Source organism: Schistocerca serialis, chromosome 1 (assembly GCF_023864345.2).
Source record: "Schistocerca serialis cubense isolate TAMUIC-IGC-003099 chromosome 1, iqSchSeri2.2, whole genome shotgun sequence".
Taxonomy (NCBI): domain Eukaryota; kingdom Metazoa; phylum Arthropoda; class Insecta; order Orthoptera; family Acrididae; genus Schistocerca; species Schistocerca serialis.
The window spans coordinates 931038771-931063781 of NC_064638.1; the positions used below are offsets into that span (position 1 = coordinate 931038771).

The 25011-nt window shown below is 38.1% G+C and overlaps 1 protein-coding gene across 1 annotated transcript in view; it reads left to right on the plus strand.

Annotated features, from left to right (window-relative positions):
* The window catches only part of LOC126449333 (uncharacterized), a 235835-nt gene that overhangs the window by 145716 nt on the left and 65108 nt on the right, over nt 1-25011 (plus strand). The window contains exon 7 of the mRNA XM_050091016.1: nt 8815-9013. Coding sequence (XP_049946973.1) covers nt 8815-9013 — 199 coding nt within the window. The remainder of the gene's footprint in view (nt 1-8814; nt 9014-25011) is intronic.

Sequence of the window (25011 nt, forward strand, 5' to 3'; positions counted from 1 at the left end):
TTTGTAGCAGTGGACAAGGATTTGCAGACAGAAGATGTGTGGGCAGTCAGGCGGCCAAGCTGTAGTGTATACAATCTTATTTCCATGACAGAGCACATGGGGCAGGGGTGGCTACATTTCTCACATGTGTGCAGAATGCATGCACCTCCTGGCAAGTAGCTAATACTAACTACAACTGTCTGCTGGTGAGATGGCAGGTCTCGTGGCTTCCTGTGCTTCATGTGGCCATATTATAACAGCATAAGGCATAGGAATGCTGGCAAAGATAATAAGCTTCTCAGTTTTTGTCATAAATTCAATCAGACAAAGGGGAGATCAATACAATGCTGTTTCGTCTTAGATTTATAGTGTCGAGATCGTCACATTTATCCCACTGTGAGAAAAGATGGTCCATTCCTTCATAGAAAAATGTTTCTGGTTGCCTAGAGAACCGTGATTGCACCCAGGCATTCACTCCTTTGTCCAAAACAAATAGACAGCCACAAACATCTACTAGAAGGCCCCAAAAATATTGAAATCATACTGGGAGAGATTGTGATTGTATGGAGGATGTGTAAGGGCTCCCCAGCAAAATCTCTGCAGAGTAGTTGAAACAATCTTGGCAATATATTGTTGCCCTTTAAGTCAAAAAAGCAGGTGGCTTCCATCCAGCTGTTAACTTTTCTTTACAACTCGTATAATCAGCTGAGTTTTACCTGAGAATTTTGCCTCCAGTAGTTCGTTCTGTAATTCAGTGCCAGTTTTTAATGATTGACTGTGAACTTTCAGTTAATCCCATGAACTGTGTTAATCTTCACAATATATTCTCCAAACTGTGACAATAATATTGGACTGTCAATCGTGCTATTTACAGGTTATACTTACAGCATGTTCATTTTCATATGATAACCTACTGGGAAAGAGAGTGTAATTAGGGAATTTGCTGATGATTTACTTGCCACATGTAAACTTTTGTGTAATTTCACTGTATCACGTTCAAACAGTTCTAGGACATCAGCCAAATGTACTATGTGACCAACTGATTATCTTTGCATAAATAATAATAATAATAATAATAATAATAACAAACAAGACTTGATCAGGCCATAAACCATATATTAATCATCTAAGTGAAAGTAAAGTGTGTGGACTGCAAATGTGGTGTAGCCTGCATCATTGACAGAAGCCTACTTTTGATAACCACTTTGCAGTCTGATTTGATGGAGGTACAGCTACTAATGGCATATGTGTACAGATAAATGTGGTTACTCTACAATGTGATGTAAATTGTACTGAACAGGCACAGAATAAGTTGGAGTAACTCCAGCTGGGATAATTTCAAGTTACTAGCTGTTTTTACACAATGTGACATTAGAGGGTAAAAGTGGCTGAGGCATTTTATTAGTTTTTCTGTAAGTTTTCTTACTGACTCTTACAGTCATTTGGAAGGACAGTGTGGCTATTTTCATACCTCTTTCAGTTTCCGAATACAGGGATGCTAAAATGATATGAAAATGGTGCAATTGTTTTGCTAATAGGATTATGTAAGCTAAGTCATCATGGCTCCACACAAAGCTAAAAGACTATGTTATGGAAGAAGGTTTGTGGTTTATAATGTCTGAATAGAATTGACTGACATGGGGATAGGAAAGCTATACCACACACAAACAAAAACCACTACAAAATTTCCAAAACAAAAATTGACCAGAACGTTGTTGTTATGCGTATCAAATGATTTGATTTGATCAGTGGAGTACAAAATTAAAATAGTAATTTTTGAAGTATTGTGAAAGTTCTTGGTCTAGTTTATTGATATTTCAATTAATATCAGTGCAAATAAGATATAGTTCTGAGTCCTTTAAATATTAGTATTATTGGGATAATTTATTAATAGGAAACTGAAAGGAGAAACTTAAATTGTACAATGAGAACCAACAGATTAAATGTACAAAAATATCTAGTATGAGAAGATGTGGGTAATATCAAGTGATTTTATGTTGTAGCTGAAAGTGTGTGTTATATTACATCAGAACAATTTTTTGTTACCGGTACTTCAAAATTTTGTGTATTATGAGCAAAGAGCCTTGTGTTTGAAACAGATTTAGATTACACTAAGAGTTTGCAGTTAATCCTAGGCTGACAAAATGGGAAGAATTCAACAGAATTATGTTAAAATACCACTCAGACATGTGGTGCCATGGTCTGAGATATAGGTAATGACTATTTTGAGCTGTGTGCATTTGGTCATTACATTACAGAATCTGTACAATTAGAAGTGAAACCTTCCCACAGAGGTTCTCATGGACCTGTATTTCATCAGGACGATGCTCACTAACACATCACATGGAAAGAGAGTAACTTCTTCTCTGTGTCAGATACTGTTTAATCCCTGGTCCATCCATAACAATTTGTGTTGCCACTTGAACCTATGTTGGATTATGTTTATTGATAACTCACTCATAATACTCAGCAAAGTGAATAATTTGTCATTAAGTTTAATATTGTCATGTAGAGGAAGGTGTAAGTAGAAGAATGATCACTAACTTCACTTAACGAAGGTTCATTCAGCACTTGCACATATAAGAGCACAGAGCGAACTGCCTCCGGCCAGAACACATATGGTATATATACAGCTACAGAACATTCCAGTACAGTGCTTCTTGTCATTTGCGGATATTTCTAGAATGTACTCAAGCCGAATATAGAAATTAAAATTTTTCAGTTCAGGTGAGTTTTGAACTCGCAACTCTCCAAGCAACAATCTAGTATCATAACCACTAGACTACAGTGACTGCACTACTCGCCTTCTTCTGCAACATTGTACCCTCCTTAAGGGAACAGCGTCTCGGTGTTACGTCGTCCTAGTCCAGGAACGAGTCACCAGTCCTGTATCCTCCAAATCCCGATGACTGATGTCTGCCCTGGCAGTGATCTTCTTAGAACTTCCCTTGCCACTACATTCTTCGTTGCCTTTCCACTTGTTGCCTGTCGCTGGAGCTATGAATTTACCCTGGGTTGCAGGATCCTTATAGGGCTTCATTCGAAGGACATGGGCCGTATCTCTGATCTTTTGTCGTCTTGTGTCGGGGTCGAAATCTCAACTTTATTAGTAACGTTAGACAACTGTCTTACAACCTTATAAGGTCCAAAGTAGCGCCTGAGGAGCTTCTAAGAGAGACCAACCTTCCGAACAGGAGTGAAGATCCAGACGAGGTCACCAGGCTGGTAGACAATAGGGCGGTGGCTCGCGTCATACCTTCAGCGATCGTTTTCTTGAGCCTGCAGTCAGTGAAGTGGAGCAAACTGCCAAGCTTCCTCAGCACTGGTTAACACCTGGCTGATGTAGTGGTCATCCACGTCATCAGGATGTAACGGAAACACAGTGTCCATCGTCGTCATTGCCTCACGCCCATCCACCAGGAAAAATGGTGTAAATGCTGTGATGTCTTGTTTGGTGAAGTTGTAGACAAACATCACAAAAGGAAGCACCTCATCCCAGTTGTTCTGCTCAACATTGAGGAACGTTGATAGCATGTCGGCCAAGGTCTTATTAAGGTGTTCAGTGAGCCCGTTAGTTTGCAGATGGTAGGCAGTTGTCATGTGATGAGTAATGTTGCACCGACGGTTTATCTCTGTCACAAGATTCGATTGAAAAAACATTCCCTCTATCCATAATTAATGACCCTGGGGCACCGTGTTTTATTCCAATGTCTTCTATGATGAATTTGGTAACCTCGAAAGCTTTGGCTGTTTTCACGGCTTTTGTAATGGCGAAGCATGTCAGATAATCATGGCAAACAATAGTTGCCAATAGCAGACGTTGGAAATCGTCGAGGAGGTCAATCCCACCATGCTGGAAAGTCATTTTGGCTGGTGGAATTGGTATGAGTCAGCCAGGTGGTGTCGGAGGAACTGCCTTTCTCCTCTGGCACTCTCAACAGTGCGTGACGAACTCCTAAATAAACCTGGCCAGAAAAATCTCTTGTGGATCCTATTGTATGTCTTAATAAATCCTAAATGTCCTGCCTAAAGTGTGTCATGGAATTTCTGTAGAACATTTAAGTGCATGTGTTTAGAAATCACCTCTTTCCAAATGGATCAAAGTTTTTCTTGCAAAGTAATCCATAAACTACCTTAAGTTGTCCTTTCGCATCCTCTGACTTATTTAAGGCAAGCATAATTTGAGATATCTTGGCATCATCCTTCTGCTCAGCAGAGATCCTGGAGTGTAGCAAGACAGTCACTATCTTCATCAAAGTCTTGATAGCCTTGCACAAGGTTTCTTGAGGGACAGTCGGCATCTTGGTGTTTTCTTCCACTTTTGTACACTATGGTAATGTCAGACTCTTGAAGACGTAGTGCCCACCTGGTGAGTCGTCCTGTTGGATCCTTAAGACCTGTCAACCAACAAGGTGTATGTAACAACTGCGAATGGCCTTCCATAGAGATATTGTCGAAATTTGCACATGGTCTAGATCACAGCAAGACATTCCCGTTCTGTAGTTGAGTAGTCTCTTTCAGCTTTTGTAAGTGTCCTAGAAGCATAGGCTATAACCTTCTATTTTCCATCCAAAATCTGCACCAGAACAGCACCATTCCCATATCCACTGGCATCTGTGTGTAGTTCTGTAGGTGCTCTCTCATCATACAGACCAAGTACTGGGTCATTCATCAGAGCTTCTCGCAGCACATCAAGAGAATCTTGTTGAGCACCACCCCAGATAAATTTAGCATCGGCTTTTATCAACTCTCGGATTGGCCTGGCTTTGATACAAAAGTCTATGACAGTAATAAGAATACAATTCGAGGAAGCTTCTCGCATCTATAATACTTTTAGGAATAGGAAATTCCATTGTAGCTCTCACCTTTTCTGGGTCTGGCTGCACATCTTCATTTGACACAAGGTGCCCAAGTTTTTTCTTGGATTAACTTTCAGTCCGGCTTGGAGGAGACACTTAAGAACGGCCCTCAGTCTTTTTGTGTGTTCGTCAAATGTCTCTGAGAACACTATAACGTCATCTAAATAACAAAGACACATCATCCACTTCAGGTGACATAGAAGATTATCCCTCATTTGTTCAAAAGTTGCTGGTGCATTACACAAACCAAATGGCATTACCTTAAACTCATACAGGTCCTCGGGGGTGATAAATGCATCGTTCTCACAATCAGCCTCATCTACCTAGATTTGCCAATATCCCGAGTACATGTCCATGGTTGAGAAAAACTTAGCCTCCTTCAGACAATCTAGTGTGTCATCAATTCGTGGAAGAGGGTAAATGTCCATTTGACTTATTAAGTTTCCTGTAATCAACACAAAAGCGCCAACTGCCATCCTTCTTCCTGACGAGAACCACTGGTGATGACCGTGGGCTCTGTGAAGGCTGAATGATTTCATTCTTCATTTCCTCTACCTCGTCATGAATTATTGGATATTCCATTGCTGACGCACGGTATGCTCTCTGGCTTATTGGTTGATGGTCTCCAGTGCTAATCCGGTGCTTCACCGTCAATTTGTCTAATTTGCTCTTCACCTGTGGAGTGAAGCATTCAGAGAACTCATGAAGAATGACAAGTAGCTTATTCTGTTGTCCTTAGTGAGATCTGGTGATGGTTGAGCTAGAAGATCTTGTCTCGTAGTGGTAGTGCTGATTTCACCCACTGACTCGGCATGGGAGGTTTCTATGATACTCAGCTGTTCTGCAATTAACGGCTCAGCATTTGCTATGCACATGCATCTTGGAAGGATCTGCGGTTCTCAGCAACAGTTAACTATCCAAAATTCACCGAATCTGTTCTTAAACGAGATGACAGAGGCTGGGATGACCAAGTTATTCTTCAGTGGTATGCTTCTCTTACGTGCCACTAGAAGGTCCATGGGTTGATGCATGGCAGGACACATGACAGCTACCTTTCTAGTGCTGACTGCAGGAATGATCACTTCATCCAGCACACGTAGTCTCCACACATGCAGATGCGCATCTTCTGTCCACAGTATCTCATCTCTTCTAGCATAATCTTAGAGTGATCACACTATATAATTGCTTGAGAAGCTTTCAAAAAGTCCCATCTGAGAATGACGTCATGGCTACACTCTTGTAAGACGATGAATTCTAAGGGCTGTGTATGGCCACTTATACCGATATTAATAACACATCTTCCTTTAGGTTTTACATATTTCCCATTAGCCACCTTCAGCAGAGATGTTTTGTTGTTGACGAATACGGTTTCCTGCATCTGGCGACAGTACTTCTCCGAAATGACTGAATATGATGTTCCAAAGTCCACAAGAGCTTGTGCTGGTCGGCCACCCATGAGGATATCGATGTAGTTTCCTGTCATTTTTGTAGTGATCGACGGTGGAGGATTTTTCTCGTCAGTGGTCTCACCTCCAAGCAAGGTCGCACGCTTTAGTTTTCCATGTTGTGGCAGCTAGGTGATCGGCTGGAGCTTCTAAACGGTGATGGAGACCTTGATCGGCATGTTGGGGAGCATCCTCTCCAGCAGCTAGCTTGCAACAATGGTGACCTACATCATCCTGCACCCACATCTTGTTGTTCATCTTCGTCATACTAGAGTTGGCGTCTGCTAAGATCGGTCTGCTGTCTTCTGGTGCGGGTGTAATCAAATATCTGCCATCTTTCTCAACAATGGCGCACCACATGTCCTGGTCATCTGCAGTGGAAACATACTGGTTGGTTATCCTGGGTTCTCCAGATGTCAGTCTTCTTTGGTGCCCAAACAGGTTCCTCATGCGGCATTGTAGGAATGTAACTTCGCCTGGGTCTCGACTTTTTTACCATTTGAAGGGAAATGAAGGACAAGAGATGGGTTCAATGTCTGTTCCACTTCCTCCCTTATGACCTCTTGAAGCATCTCAGTTTCCTACTCACCATGAAATCAAAGTGCCTTCCGAACTTCCTGTCTCACTATCTGATGAAGAACACTTGTGAAATCAGTTTCTTCCTCCATCACAGACATTGATATGACATTTGGAAGCCGTTCAAACTTCTCGTATGTGATTCTTTTTTGATGCATTGTCTCAATATACTGGCACCATTTTATGAAGTCGTCTGCTGTCGAAGCCTCCTTCAGGAGTAGGGCCCGATACATGTCCTCAGCAACACCATTCATGAGATGAGCAACCTTACCTTCCTCCTTCATTGGAGGATCCACTATTTTACACAGCTCCAAGACGTCTTGAACATAGGATGCTGTCGTTTCTCCTGGATGCTGTGCCCTGCACTTAAATTAATCTTCAGCCTTGCACTTCTGTCATTGCGTGTCGCTGAAATACTTGTGCAGTTCCACCTGGAATACTTCCCAGCTTGTGAACTTCTCCTCATTGTTCTCATACCATTGCTTGGCAATGCCCTCCAAGTAGAAAAATACGTTAGCCAAACACACGGTGTCATCCCATTTGTTAAATTTGGCTATATGCTCATATACCTTTAGCCACTTGTTTGGATCTTGGCCATCATCACCAGAGAATGCGGAAGGATGTCTTGTGGTGGCACACAATTGCTGTCATCGTGAAGTCCTCTTCTTCTTCTGTCTCTGATAGATTGCGATCTGTTGAATATGGCTCAAACTCAGGTTTCTTGCCACCCAAACGGCGGCTCTGTCATGGCCTGACGGGAGGCACTGTGTTGTCGATAATGTGCGGTATCACAAGTTCTGATACCCAGCGTCTCCACCAGAATAATGTCACGTAGAGGAAGGTTTAAGTAGATGAATGACAAACACTAACTTCACTCAACGAACGTTTACTCAGCACTTGTACATACAAGAGCACAGAGCGAACTGCCTCTGGCCAGAATACATATGGTATATATACAGCTACAGAACATTCCAGTACAATGCTTCTTGCCATTTGTGGATACTTCTAGGATGTACTTGAACTGAATATAGAAATTAAAATTTTTCAGTTCAGGTGAGTTTTGAACTCGGGACCCTCCATGCAACAATCTAGTATCATAATCACTAGATTACGGCAACTGCACTGCTTGGCTTCTTCTCCAACAACATTGTTCCAAAGCAAATTATTGAATGAAAATATACAAAGTTAGCCAACTTAAAATTTTTTGTATTGCTAACATTTCATTATTGTTTCCTTGCAAATGGAGAGATCTGTGATACAGCCATCAGTACTATTAATTGCAAGAGAAATACTGTCATTGAAGCTATGACAAAGAGAAGGGGAAGGAGGGCATGGACAGAGACAGGGGGGAGAAGTAGGTTGCATACATATTTAGCAATTGCAAAGCATTATCAGGTTTGCTAGTGTTGCGTAAGTTGGATCACACAAGTTAGTAAGGATGCCACTACACTGAAAAAAATAAAATAAATTAAGATAAAATAAAACTGTTGCCTCCTCAGGTTCACTGTGTGGCTGCTGTTTATTTGCTATTAGTAGCTTAATGTTTATTTGATTACAGACGAATTTTTTTACGGAAAAAATTTTTTTGTGCTGCAATAAGTACTGAGTCCTATTTCTAGAACATTATTACGCTTCATACAATTTTTTAACAAACATTGCTACTTGTAATGTGATGAACAGAATTTTTCAGTTGCTTTCACACACCAACACTGAAATGACACTAAAGTTTATGTGTGGCAAGTAAAACAATAAACACATTCCCTAATCACACTCTCCTTCCAAGTAGGCAGTCATATCAAAACGAACATACTGTGTACAATAAATATAATTTGGAAATAACACAATCCACAATCCTTGTTACTTGTGTAATTCAGTGGATCTGACACAAGAAATTGATTAATGTGAGGTAATGTTGATTGTTTACCGAAGTAAATTAATTTTGCATTTTATTTCAGGGTCAGTCCAGATACTGACAGAAAGCCTTTGTCACAGCCATCTCTTCATTTTCCAATTGCAAACCAGCCACCACAATCTCAGTGCTACGTATCAACAGGAGGAAGTCATAAATTTGTTGAATCGCCACCAAATTTTCGACAAAATGACCAGATATCCTATCCACTGATCTACAACTATCTTGCTTCCACCGAAGAGCAGGTATAACTAATATTATATGTATTAATATAACACAAAGTAAGCAGCTTGTTAAAACTGCAGTTGAGAGGAGTACATTTGAGGAGTTCCAACGGGGCTTCGGCATACATTGAAATCACTAATCATATTAATACTGTCACAATGAAAATAAATTTGTGCGGTATAACTTATTGAACGATATATTCAGTAAATTGCTAGTTTTGAGTGAAGCCTCTTAAGAATCTGGAAATTACAGAAAGCTTGTAACCAAAATAGTTTGGTTAATTCAGTTGAAATTTTTTCAGTAGAGTGATGTTTATTTTTTCTTAAAAAAGTGACCTGGATGGTATTTGTCTTTCTTTTCAGCAGTACAGCACATTCTCATAAACGGTGCAGAAAGAATTAGTCTAATCTTGCAGGAGACCTTCTGTGAAGTTCGGAAGGTAGTAGACTAGGTACTGGCAGAAGTAAAGCTATGAGAACAGGGCGTGAGTTGTGCTTGGGTAGCGCAGACGGTAGAGCACTTGCCGGGAAAGGCAAAGGTCCCAAGTTCAAGTCTCTGTCTAGCACCCAATTTAAATCTTCCAGGAAGTTTCATGAATGAAAGTGTTTGTATTTACTGTGTATGCACTGCACAAACATATTTCCAGAGAAATGTGATGGAATCATAATGATGATTGTGTTTGGTGAAAATAAGGCTGATCAGAATTAGATATATGTAATGAATTAAAACCACTTCAATGCAGTAAGTATTTGAAGTTGTTAATTGAGAGAATTAGGTCACTTTCTAAGAAGGAAATCTGCAGTTACCCACTTTATGAAGCTGTAAATCGTCATTCACAGCACCGAGTAAAGCTGCAATCTTCATGGGGGGCCGGAAGATCACTTTAGCACAGTGTTTCTCAAGAATACGGCCTATCTTAGAGGAAAGAGCACCCAATAAGGGCAAAAATGCACTAGATCTGAAGGACTTACTATCTTCTTCCCCATATTCTAGGTTTTGCATTGAATGCTCTACGAATCTGTTGTGGAGAACGTCCATTTGATTTAAAAATGCTTTTGAGGTATGTGAGCTCTTCTTGCAAATTGCCATTATCGGATATTCAGTGTGTCGTATGCACTAAGGTCTTGAGGACACCTACGATCTGTGAAGGGTAATGGCAGCTACTGGCATGAAGATATAGATTTGTGTGTGTTGATTTCTGATACACACATGTCCTAATGTGTCATCAACATTATGGTGAATGACAACATCCAAAAAGGGTAGGCAGCCATCTTTTTCTATTTCCATAGTAAATTTGATGCTAGCATGGATGGAATTCAAATGCTCAAGAAATCGATGTAATTCATCCATCACATGTGTACCTCCAGGAGACCATTGGTTTAAAACTTGCTGAGTCCAGTGCCTTGTCCTTGAAGTCTTCCATGAATAAAGAAAGTCATCAAGTTTTATGGTCTTCCTAAAGTTCACAAGATGGGCAAGGATGAGCGTCTAATAGGACTTGTCTATGAGACCTACAATGAGCACTATTGGTTCACCAACGTATTTTGCTGCCAAATATTGAGCTTCCTTATTAAAACAGTTGGTAGGAAAATGTAGTCACCACATTCGTAATTCTATAGATTTTACCCAGAGACTTAGCAATGTCAGGCTAAATAGTACGGATGTGCTGCTAAGTTTTGATGTGGTATCATTATACACCAAGGTACCTTTAAAGGACTCTTTATCTCTTATTGGCCAACATTTTGATAAGAACATTATGGCCTTATTTGAACATGTGCTTTTATGTGGCTGCATGCCCAAAATTTAATGGACTATAAACCTATTTGTTAATATTGGTGCTATTCTGCTTTTCTAACTAATTTTTTGATCAATGAAAATAAATTTGGGTTTATTGAGTTCAGATCTTACTAACTTAATGATCAATTTTATTAGTTTGCTAAGCCTCTGGTCACTAGAAATTCACAACGGGGTTCAGACCAACATATCACCCTGCATGATTTGTTTGTTGTTGAAGACACAGAGCCAGTCTTCCTTTTAATACCATTTTGTCCTTTCAGTGTACATTTTCTGCTTGGGTTTCTCTTGATAAAATGTGTTCAGAATGTACATTTAGTTCTTCTCAGTGTATTCCACTAGAATTAGAATTAGCAATAATTGTTTGTTAGCATACTTTACTGGAGTAACAGTACAGCTTATTGTAGATCGTTAAAAAATATCATTCATTCAATGCTCTCATTTATTTTGGACACATTGTAGTTTCAATTATAAAGTAATGGTAAACAGCTCTGTGATCAGAAAATTACAAACACCCAAAGGTACTGAAAATAACACTAACTCAAGAGAGAAATATCCATATCAGATTCCTTACGGAAATTGTGAGAAGTCATACATAGGTCAAACAACATGCACCGTTCACGAGAGATGTGTGGAACATCAAAGATACACATGCTTATTACAGCCAGACAAGTCAGCTGTGGCCGAACTTCGTATTGCTACAGGTCATTCCATGAATTACCGTGATGTGAAGACTTTAACATCCACCTCTTCCTTTTGGGAATCTGTCTTCAAGGAAGCTATAGAGATTAGATTAGCTAATAATTTAATAAATGGAGATAATGGTTTTAATTTGGACAAAACATGGAATCCGGCTCTTGGGGTAATTAAACTGCAGAGAAGTCGTCATGGTGTCACCGCCACCGATCACACATCGATAAGCCAATTGAATGTCTGTACGCGTAAGCGTGTTTCTTTGCCGCCAACCAGAATTTGTGACCTGCATAAGCAGTACCGCTGCAGTGAAGCATATAAGCCCATGTTTGGCATCTTGTTGTCAGTCTTGTGACTCATTCTGAGGATGGCCGGACGATATGCGGCTGAAATATCAGTGCATGAAATTTTATTTGCATGGCTGCATGCCCGAAATATAATGGGCTATTCATTACGCTGCGAGAAGTTGAAAATGCACATCAAATAGGTTTATGGTTCTGAGGAACACAAAAATTGCTTCAGCAACTATTATATTGAAAATAACTAGAGATGTATAGGAGCAAAAAGGAACAAACAAAACAGAATTTTTGATAACACGAGACAGTTGAAGAAGAGATAAGAATTAAAAGTAACTTACTGACGAGTGATATTGTGAGAGTGAAATCATGAACACATTAAATGCCACTGTTACGATGAAGTAGGAGACCTTATTAGGAGTGTTTGAAGATTTCTGAAAAATCTATTTATAGTGAACTTAAGAAAATAAAGATGAAGATAATTGACTGTGTGAGTGGAGTAGTAGGGATATCTATTCAGCACGTAGAAAGAGGAAGAACCCTTGGTAATGACGCAATAACTTGTGAAATGAAAAATGCTGGTGGCGAAATTGTGAAAGCTAAAAAGATTTCATTACAATCTACAAATAGATACAGCACACTGTTACTCATATTACTGTATACATATATAGTAACTCCTCCATTCTTGTATCTAAATCTAAAGAAATTTGTGGTTTGTTCATATATGTGCAATTTTTTAATTTTCTTTCATGTTCTGTTTCGTCTTAATTAATATGTTTGGCAGCTCATCAGTTACCTACAGTAGAACTACTCCTACTTCACTTGCTGCATACTGCACTTTTTGATGTAAAATCTTTGGTCTGTAATTATGACTCACAGTATTTTTATTAGCTATGTTATTTTTTCCTGTACCTCTGTGAATGAAAGATTGCTGTTACAGATTTGCTGCTTCATGCACTTTGTTCTTGTTTTGTTAATCTCCTGTGTCATGTTGACTGGGGAATGATTCCCTTTCTGGCTTTAACACTTATGCTGTTACTCCTGGTAGCAATAGGTTTTTCTCCTTTGATCTTCTCACTATCCTGTGGTGTACATTTCTGAGATACTGCTACACAAATACAGACTGCAGTTTGTCCCCAGTATATGGACATAGAACTTGTACATGATCTTCTGTTAACCAGTGTTCATTTAGGCACATTATTTTGAAATTTACAGATTCTGAAAGCACAATATTACATTCGTCAGTTTAAGAATATTTAATGTTTGGTACTTCTGCTGTTAAGCTATTGTTATTTCAGTGCATCAGCAGAGAATGTTTGTTTTGTGTATAATTTCAGGTGCATCCTGCCTTTGGTATCTGTTCTTTTTATTTGCTGTTTGTACCTTTGCTTTGTCGCCGCAATCAGAATTAATCAGTTTCCCTTGCCTTTTAGGATTTTACACACATCTATGAACATTTTACTAAAGTTCACAGAGTTTAACCAGTTTAGGTGTAGTCCCTCTTTCACCAAACATTTATCATGTAAAAACTTGAGAGTAAATGAAGACTTTCCCAAGTCTGTTGCAGTGTTTCCTAGAGCCTTTATTTTTTCCATTGACTTATCACTTGCTGATCTTTTGTGATTAATGCCACAAATTACCAGCCTAGAGGTTGTGTACACAATTTTCGTTGATTTAATCAGATTTCTTGTTTCAGTCAAGATTTCTACGTCACTGCAACTACAGATGGAGTTTGTGTCCATGTGGATTAAAGCACATCTGTAGTTGGCAGGAGGCCAACTTGTAATTTTGTTAGCATTTTTGACTATACTAATTTTCACACTCAGTATGTTTTTAAAATGTTTGGTTAGCTGATTTATTGGATTCCAAGTTGAACGTTGACTGTACAGTTGGCACAATAACATTTTTAACTAAGAATAATCTGTTAAGGAGAATTCATTTTTGTTACCTCCTTTCTTTGTTTCACTTTACACATATGCCTTTTTTACTATAGGTAACTGTTTCCTATTTATATTTATCACTTGCTGTTTCACGGACAGAGTTCTCTAATATTATTAAGTGTATGACATGTATGAGTCTGCTAATATGACGTTGCTCAGTAATTGGTTGTTTTCCACACACACGGGCAGGATTTTCTGTCACTAACTAGTTTATCATTTACTTGTTTTAGCATTAAATGTACTGTTTTCAGCATCTCATTATCATTTTGAAGCAACTTAATAATTACTTCTTACAAACTGACTGTGCTTAAGGGTTTAACCATTTTAGTATGTAAAAAAAATACAGATATGACCATGAGGAATCATCTTTTGTGAGATTTAGAGTCACTTTTGCACACTTTTAGTGGGAGATAACTTTTTTGAGTGGCACAGTGAAGTTGGCACAAGAGTTTAGTACTTTGGTTTATCTGGCAGACAGAATGGTCAGTTTGCCTGTTTTCACTGATGATGTTGTGTACAGAAGATGGCAAGGGTAAGTGACTGTATGTTTACATAAGATGCCCTAGACAAAATTTCTAGTTGGTATGATGCATGGCAGCTAGCTCTTAATGTAGAAAAATGTAAGTTGATGCACATGAGTAGAAAAACAAACTCGTAATGTTCGGATACAGTATGGAATGATAACATAGGTACAGTTGCGGGTAAACTAGGTGGTAACTTTGCACTGTCCCAGTACTCTACCAATAAACCAGTCAGTCTCCTAAAGAGATTGCTTACAAGTCACTCGTGTGACCCATTCTAGAATACTGCTCAAGTGTATGGGACCCTTAGCAGAGAGGACTAACAGGGGATATTGAATATGTACAGAGAATGACAGAATGAATGGTCACAGGTTTGTTTAATTCATAGGAGAGTGTCACAGAGATGCTGAAGGATGTGAAATGACATACTCTTGAAGTCAGCCTTAAACTATCCCAAAAAAGTCTGTTAATGATTTTTCAGGAATTGGCTTTAAATTATTACTCTAGGGATATATTACAACCCCCTACATGTCGCTCACATGGGAATTGTGAGAATAAGATTAGAATAATTATTGCATGTGCAGAGGCATTCAACCTTCCCTTGCTCCACACATGAATGGAACGGGAAGAAACCCTAATAACCAGTACAATGGAATGTACCCTCTGCCTTGCTCCTCATGGTATGTAGATGTAGATATGGATGTGGTAGTGTCCTGCTTGACACAGTCATGCCATTTAAATACCTGGGCCTAACATATCAAAGTAATATGAAATGTAATGAGCATGTCAGAATTGTGGAAGGGAAGGCAAATGGTCAATTTTGGTTTATTGGGAGAATTTTAGGAAAGTGTAGAAGGCAAATAGTCAATTTTAGGAAAGTGTAGGTCATCTGTAAAGGAGACTGCATATAGGATGCTAGTGTGACATATTCTTGAGTAATGTTAAAGTGTTTGGGATCCACACCAGGTCAGATTGAAAGAAGATATCAAAGCAATTCAGAGGCGAGCTGCAAGATTTGTTACCAGTAAGTTTGATCAACATGAAAGAGTTACAGAGATGCTTCGAGAGCTCAAGTAAGAATCCCTGGAGGGAAGAAGACATTAATTTCAAAGAACGCTACTGAGAAAGTTTAGAAAACCGGCATTTGAAGCTGACTGCAGAACAATCCTACTAAAGCAACATACATTTAGCGTAGGAACCACAAAGGTAAGATCAAGAAATTGGGGTTAATATAGAAGCATATACATAGTTGTTTTTTTCTCACTCTATCTGCGAGTGGAACAAGAAAGGAAACAGCTAACTGTGGTGCAGGGTACCCTCTGCCAGACATCATATCATGGTTTATGGGGTGTATATGTAGATGTAGAAATACCATCACAACACATTGTATTACTTGTTCCAGCAACCTAATTATTTTTGTAATCTCTTGTTACTGATATCAGCTGATGGACTAAGGAATTATTGTAAAAGCAAATCCATTGATTACTTCAAATGTTCCAATTCTGTCTCCCTATGTTTGCAGCTAATCTTAAGAAGAAATCATTGAAATTAGTGGCCAATGATATCAATATATTATCATATCTCTCATTGCTGCTGTTATCAGGGAATTTAGTATCTTTTTCTAATAACCCCATGAAGAACAGTACATTACTTCCTGTGGAGCCTCTTCAGGTTTTGTTTAGAGGTAATTTTCTGTATTACACAAAGCTCTCCTTTCAACAAAAGATACGTTGATTGTAGATGTTGGCTATCCTTTTTTGGCTTTTAATGTAATTTTCCCTGACTTACAGGAAATCTGAATTTGTGATGTTGTTAGAATATTGCTAGGAAATAATTGCTCATCTACTGTGTGCCCTTGATAAAGCTCTCATTTTGTATTCCATAAATGTACATTGACTAGTGGGACTGAGTGAACATTCTAATTTTGCAAAATTTTACTCTTTCTCTTTTCCTATCTAAATTAGATTGACACAGGTGCTATACTTCTCATCATTGTGACCAAACAGTGTAGTTGTCATAGGGCCTTTTTCTAGGTGTGCAATGTTCTTCTATTCCTATTTGATTTGTTTCTCACAGTAACACTCTGTTGGATAACAGTGCTGATTGAGGCACCTGTTGTTACTGTTGGAAATGACATTCGAATTGCAATCTCATTGTCCAGTGTCTTCCCAGTTATTTCTACTTAATTCTGTTAGTAACCTGTACAACAAAATGCAAATCCTCATTCTCAAACATGCATGGAAATCATTTTTGTGGCTTGTATTGTGGCTGTGTAAACCACAGCACACCTGAAGCTCATGTTTATTATTCACTGCAAACATTCAAGCACATGCCGAGAAAGTGGCAGGCTCTGGAACAATGAAAATATCTAAGTTATCACATCAGAATACTGTAGTTTCTTTAGACTGCAGGGAGTAGATGTATGCAAAATAATCCCAAACCTTGGTCTTCCAGTCTTCATGATGTGAGTTACTTAAAAGTGTAAAAAGTGGAAAATTGCTTCCATTACGTGTGAGAGGCAAGGTTCAATGTTTGAGTACTGGTCTGGTGCACAGTATGTGCTTGGGTAGTGCAGCAGGTAAGAGCATTGCCATGAAAAGCTAGATGCATGTTCAAGTCGTAGATCAGGAAACAGTTTCAATTGCACAGTGAAAGATTCATTATGCAATTAATTTCCTGGTTAATTTTTGATAACCCCCTCGTAGTTGGCTATGGAGCAGAACACTATAAAGATTTTGATACACATTGTTTCATTTTGTGTCTTGTTATTAATTCCTACTTCTGATGCAGATGATATATTATTGCTTGCTATGAATTATCAGGAGATTAAGATTCAAAAAGTTTGCTATGAACCAGATAGTTAACCATATCAGCTACTTCATACATTGTCTTAGATGGCTTAGTTTGGATCCATAGTCTGTATCCTTATGTCACAAGTAAACATTTGTTTCTGAATGCCACTTCATAGTCAATAAAAATTCATAAATGTAATTAAATTTCAAAATAATGTTACAATAAACCCTATTGAGATGTCAAATTGTGTCAACAGTTTTTCTGAAAGGGTGTGGTATAGATATAGGAGCCTATCGAGACAAAGCAAATTTTATAAGCTTGGGAAATAACCAGAATACACCCTGTAAAGAGTTTGAAAAAAAAAAAAAATCACCCAAAGGGATGTGTAAAATGAAATATTGTCTTTAAGAAAGAAATCCCCATGTGTATGGGATGAAATACCCACTTCTGTAATCAAGAATATGTATAATATCATTTCACAACCCCTGGCAATTATTATAAATCAATCTTTTGAATAGAGATGTTTTCCAGATGTACTGAAATATGCCGAGATGAAACTATTATTTGAAAAGGGATTGACAGAAGATATGGGGAATTACTGCCCTCTCTCTCTTCTGTTGTCTTCTGTACAGTTTTTGAAAAGGTTGCAGCAAAACAAATTCAAAAAATTATTACTTCAAATGACATATATTAAAAAAACAGTTTGCATTCCAACAGGGAAAAAAATCACTTTAATTGCTGTCAATGAGTTTACTCAAAGAATATGATCCACATTAGATAAGGGTGAAAAGATCACAGGAATATTCTGTGATCTGACAAAGCCTTTGATTCAGTGAAGCACTCCCTATGTCTCCACAAATTACACCTATATAGAATTAGGGACATTGCTTTACAGTGGCTCAACTCTTTCCTAACAGAAAGGAAAAAGGAGTAATTGTAACTTCAAATTAAAGAAATTACTGAAAAACTTGAAAACGATTTTCCAAGGAGTCTCATAAAGTTCAATATTGGGTGTGTCTCTATTCCTTTTCAACATAAACGACCTACCACACGCTATTGATCTTCATTCAGTTTTATCTGCTGGTGATGCATCAACTCTGAGGTAACTGAAAAAGTTCCTGAAAGTGTAAAAAATACTCCACATAAAATTTAATCTTGGTTCCATCAAAATGGACTAAAACTAAATGTAACTAAAACCAAAATGATGCAATTAGAAGCTAAATCATTAGAAGAGAATGAAATAAAGGTAACTTGCAATAATCAGGATATCACAGAAGCAAATCATTTTACATTCTAAGGCCTTAATATTGATAAAAATCTAAATTGGAAGGTACACATTGACCATATAGCAAATAAATTTAATAGATCAGTATTTGCAATGTGTATTTTGGCAGTTGCCACAAACATAGACGCCAGAATGGTAGTCTACTATGAGTCAATTATTCATTGTGGCATAATCTCCTGGGGAAATTCAACAAATGTTATCAGACTCCTTGTGTTACAAAAGAAAATAATTAGGAGCATGTGTGTTGCCAGACAATGGATATCCTGTTGACCCCTGTTAAAAGATTAAATACTATGTATTCCCTCCATTTACAAGTACGAGGAGATGGCATTATTCCTGTGCAAAAATCAGCGTACAGTAAACTCTTTCCATTTTCACCACAACTACAGCACCTGTCACAGGAGGCGTTTTCAACTCCTGATATGCCACTTAAAATTCTACTCCCAAATGTCAAGAGTATATATGATGATTACAATTACAATAAAATAAAATGTACTAATATATTAAACATGGAACTTGGGTCACTGAAAAGATTAATCCACTCTTCTGGTGCAAGAATTCATTGAGGTCAGTTTCACAGTTTCAACAAGGGAATTAAACATTTTATTTTTATATACAGAAAACTGCAGTATGTATTTGTGTAGCAGTATTAAAATAATATAAACTGTTCTATTACTCTTCAAAAACTGTTTCTAATTTTAAATCTTGACATGTCTACTGTACAGCAATGAAATGATTTGAGAAGATTATTTTAAGAGAGGAATAAATAAAGATATTTGAGGATACATTCTTCACTCAAGATTTAGTTTTATTCCTACGGTTCAGTCAGTGTGTGTGATCCATCTGCTAACTGTTATGAATTCCATTCATTGAAGAAAGGTGCCATTAATGTCTTAGAATTTTATGGTCAAAGTCAAGGCCTTCTCCAGAATGTTTGAACAAGATACTTTGAGTATATCAGTTTTTATACTAGTGACACTTGCAAATTTCATTGCTTTGATACACACACTCACAGGCCTAAATAAGTACCAGCTTTTAGTAATATGATGGTTCAAGAATCTTGTTAGTGATTTTATTTCTGAAACTAATGTCTGTCTGTCTGTCGGTATAGGTCCTACAGTATCTGCTTGACTACATCAAATGCAGCCTTTATTATTGGAATTATTATTAACAGCTGTAATGTTTGCTGTCCTATGGGGGAATTGTTATCCAGTTGTTGTGGGATCCATGTGTTTGTCACAGCTGTTATTGAGAACTCAATTTCAGTTCTTCCACAAAGTTGTGCTAATTGGTGTTTAGTAATTATCCAAGTTGGTTTTTGCATTTTTTGTGTATTTTATTTTTGTGTGGAATAAACGTTTTGCTTTTTTGATGAGACACTGCTGGGATTTTACAATTTTTGCAGTAGTTGAGTATTTACTCTTTAGTATAGCTTGTTTTTAAATTAGGAAGATGGTTGATCTTCCTTGTACAAGGTAGTTTAAGCCTATGTTTAGCAATCTTTTGTCACTCCTCCTCCTCCTCCTCCTCCTCATCATCATCATCATCATCATCATCATCATCATCATCATAATCACCACCATCACCATCATCATAGACACTACAGCTTTTTTTGTGCCTTGGGTTTCTGTAGAAGATTATTCCTGTGTTTCATGTTCAGTGCCAAATTCCTCCAATTATGCATTCCAGTTTTCATTATGTCCTCGCTGACACATTCCTCCCATCTTAGCTTTGGTTTGTCAACTTTCTTGGTTTCATCAGGTGCTGCATTGAACATGTTTTTAAATCATTCTGTTGTTAGATCTCAGTACATACCCTGTTGATTGTTATCAATATCTGGTTCATAAAATATTATATAAATAATTGTTTAACCTCATTCTCCAGACACCATTTTTCTACTGGCCCAAGAATTTTTTTAAAGACCTCACTTTCAAATATTCCTAATCACTTTTCATCAAATTTTTTAAAATGTTTCAACAGAATATGTTAGCACTGGCTTCACTAAAGCTTTATACATTGTAACTTCAGTTTTTCTGAACATTAGCTTCAATATCGGATGGTTTCTGAGGCCATGGTAACACTTGTTGGCAAACAATATTTACTTTTGGATTTTAGGGCTAACATTGTTCTTAAAGTTTACCTCTGATCCACGGTAAGTGAAACTACATATAGCACCAAACTTATGTGAACCAGTTTCTTTTCATTTAGGTTCACTAGGATAATCTTTCTTAGTTAAAGGCATATATGAGGCATGTTCAGAAAGTAAGTGTACAGCGACCAATATGAGCTTTGAATTAGAAGGTGAGAATTTTCCGGGCTGTGTTGTGACAAGAGGTTAATTACATGCCTGGGACAAAATTACAATTGTTCCCCATCTGCCAAAACATTCAAAACCACAATTTCAAGCAAAAAAATAGTGGCTTCATTGTTTCAAGACTGACAAGGCTCAATGTTGGTCTTATTTTGGCATCAATGGGAGACCATCAGCATACAGTTATATTGTGAGACTCTAAAAAAACTTAAAAGGAGTATTCAAAACAAAAGGAGAGAATTGCTGATAAGAGCAGTGTGCTTGTTGCACAACAAAGCTTGTTGTTACACAGCTTTAGCTACCAAGGCACTCTTGAACTCACTTGGTTGATATGTTTTGAGCCATCCGCCATCTTCTCCTGACTTGGTGCCTTCAGATCATCGTCTTTTCACCTCGCTGAAGATAAATGAGTGGAATTAAATTTCCAACTGACGAGCAGTGGTGAAAGGAGGTTGCAGGAGAGTTCTAAGAGAAAGGCATAAAGAAGCTTGTTCCAAGGCTCACCATATGCACTGAATGGGGTGGTGTTTATGTAGAAAAGTAGTCAACAAATGTATCAACAATATCCTATTTTTTCCTTCAAATACTTTTTTTCTAAAAAATAGATAAACATCTAGTACACTCACTTTCTGAACATGCCTTGTACTCAGATTTTGCTTGATTTATCTGTAGGTTTATCTTTCTAGCAGATATTTCAAAACTTGTAAAGGCTTCTTTCATTGCTCTTGGTATTCCTACAATTCTATCAATATCATCTGCATATTCCGGCACTTGAACTGATTTTTACAGGATAATCTGCCTTGTATTAGTGCCAGCATCTTTTACAACCTTAAAGTGATCAATTTATTAGGAATATCAAACTCTTCCATTCCTGTATACAGCTTCCTTCTGTCAATACTTTCATAGTCTGACATGAAGTCTATAAGGAGGTGATGTGTATCAATACCAAATCCCTTATAATTTTATAGTATCTACTATATCATGAAGATCTGGTCAACAGCAGATATTCCTTGACAAAATCCATATTGATAAGTCACCAACAGCATTTTCAACGTAGAGTGAAAGCCTACTATGGGGTATGTTGGATAATATTTTATATGCAACATACGAGGGTTGTTTTTTAAGTAAGGGCCATTTTTATTTTTAAAAAAAGATACAAATACTTTTGTAAAAAAATCTTTTATTTTCTGATTCTACACTTACCTATTTTTCTACATAGTTGCCTTGTTTATTTAAGCACTTGTCATACCGTACAACTAAGTTTTTAATTCCCTCTTCAAAGAATTCAGCCGCCTGCTCCGACAGCCAAGAGTTCACGGCCGCTTTCGTCATTGAAGCGCTGCCCGCCAAGATGGTGTTTCAGGTACCAGAAAAGGTGAAAATCGCTAGGAGCAAGGTCGGGGCTGTATGGTGCATGGTCCAAAACTTCCCAGCCGAAACAATCAATCAAATCCCGAGTCTTTTGAGAGGTGTGAGGTCTAGAGTTATCGTGCAGGAGCAAAACTCCTTTTGTCAGCATGCCGCACCTTTTGTTTTGAATTGCTCTGCGGAGCTTCTTTAGAGTTGCACAGTAGGCATCTGAGTTGATTGTCATTCCTCGTGGCATAAAGTCCACTAGCAAAACACCGCGCCGGTCCCAGAACACAGTTGCCATAATCTTGCGCTTTGACAGTGTCTGTTTGGCTTTGACCTTGACGGGTGAGGTTGTGTGTCGCCATTCCATCGATTGTCGCTTGCTTTCAGGAGTGATATGGGATACCCATGTTTCATCTCCAGTGACAATTTGACTCAACATGTCATCCCCTTCTTCCTCGTAATGAATCAAAAAGTCCAATGAAGTGGCAAATCTCTTCCCTTTGTGGTCCTCTGTGAGGAGTCTGGGTACCCACCGAGAACACAGTTTCTTAAAGTTTAGGTTTTCAGATACAATTTTGTACAAAACCAATCTTGAAACTTGTAGAAATTCCAAAGAAAGAGTGGAAATTGTGAATCTTCTGTCCTCACAAATCTTTGTTTCGACTGCAGCCACCAAATCATCAGTGATCACAGAGGGCCAGCCTGAGCGTTCTTCGTCATGGACGTTTTGACGGCCATTTTTAAACTCTTTAGCCCATTGACGCACTTTACCTTCACTCATTGCATTCAAGCCATAAACTTCTGTTAACTGACGATGAATTTCTGCAGCTGATAGGCTTCTTGCGGTCAAAAAACGTATCACTGACCGTATCTCACACGCGGCGGGCGATTCAATAATCGTAAACATTATAAAGTAGCACAGCGATGTGTACACATCAGCTACAGAGCTGCAACTTGCATCAGTGTGAACGGGAAGGATACCAGCAAGTGGCGCGGTGGTTTCTTGCGGCGTCCACATGAACTACGGGACTATACACGCGAACGGCCCTTACTTAGAAAACAACCCTCGTAGAATAGGCAAATCCCTGTATAGCTAGAGCACATCATGACACCGTCTTTCTTGTCTGTTGAGAATACCTCTGTTCCTTCCATCAGGAATACTTTACTCTATCAAAATATTAATTACAGCTTGTGAAAATGTTTGAAAAATTCCTTTCCTGCCTTTTGTACCAGTTCTGTTTGTATTAAATCCATCCCTGGGCCCATATTATTCTTCACCTTCGTAGTGGCTGCCTCCATTTCCTCAGCATTTGGTGCTGGTTCCTCTGTTTTTGAGTTCCTTGTGTACAGATGGTAAGATTCCTTGGTTCTCAGCTAAACCCTCATTCAGCAGTTGGCCAAAGTGTTAAATCCATGGTTCACATATTGATTCATCACCATTCAAGATGGAACCATCTGTATTACTGCATAAATTTCTCGTAAGCTGGAACTCCTTTTGGCTGTTACGTAACTTTTGATGTAAAGCTCCTGACCTCATTCATTTCTTTCAGCTGTTATGATTTTTCTAGTTCTTTTTGTTCATGCCTTTTTTAAACTTTTGTTTGGATTTCAGAATTGGAGAAATTTGGCACTAAACATGAAAGACAGGAATAATCTTCTACAGAAAGCTGAGGTGAGGGTGAGGGTGAGGATGAGGATGAGGATGAGGATGAGGATGAGGAGTGCCAAAAGATGGCTGAAACATAGGCTTAAACTACCTTGTGCAAGGAAGACCAGTCCTGTTCCTAATTCATAAACAAGCTATACCGATGAGTAAATACTCAGTTACTGCAGAAAGTGTATAACCCAGCAGCATTTCATCAAAAAAGCAAAACCTTTATTCCACACAAAAATAAAATACACCAATTCAGCACAAACTTGTGAAAGAACTGAAACTGAGTTCTTGATAACAGCTTCAATGAACACATAGACACTGCAACAACTGGCCAACAACTCCCTCATAGGGCAGCAAGCATTACAGCTGTGAATAATAATTACAATGATAAAAGCTGCATTAGTTGTAGTCAAGCAGATACTGTAGCACCTAAGCCAACAACACAGACATTAGTTTCAGAAATAAAATGACTAACATGATTCTTGAACCACCATATTACTAAAAGCTGGTACTTATTTAGGCACATGAGTGTGTGTATTAAAACACTGAAATTTGCAAGTGTCTTCTTTTCTTGCTGTTCCATAAACTTCTACATTTCTTCAGATGTAGTTTAGAAATTTACCTGGAAAGGAGAGTCATCAATCGATGTACAAGTAACATTGGGTGCACCACAGGAAATGTGTTTGGACCCTTGCTTTCATGTTGTAATTAATGACACTGTGCACAACATAAATAGTAACCTCTGAAGTATAGTAACTTATAATGAAGTACTGTCTGAAAGAAGCTGCAAAAATCTTCAGTCAGATTTTGATAAGATTTCAAAGTGATGCAAAGATGGGAAACTTGCTTTAAATGCTCAGAATTGTACGATTGTGCAAGTCACAAGACGAAAAAAAATGTAGTATCCAATAACATCTATGAGTCGCAGTTGGCATTAATCAACTTATACAAATACCTTGGTGTAAGTGTTTGTAGGAACATAACATGGAATATCACATACAAACCTGCCAAGTTATACAGTTTATCTGTAAAATTTATGCAAGTTGCAGCATTTTACAGATTTACTGAACATTAACATTCAATAATCACCCCACATCTGTACAATCAGTTTAAGACTTTGTGTGCTTTCACATGTTTCAGTGAAGTGAAGACATTTGTTCTTGGACATTTTCATATCCTATATTCCTATTGTAGGATTCATGAATAAATCCAACAAGAAACAGCACTTCCAGACATATAAAGAATCATATTCTGTTGATTTTCTGTCCTCCTAAAATCATGAAAGGGAGAAAATTTTGAGTTTTGTATGATATGTGGGTGTGGAAGTGTTTTGGGTACATATTATTACTTCCTCCTTGGAGAAAGGAATAAGCCC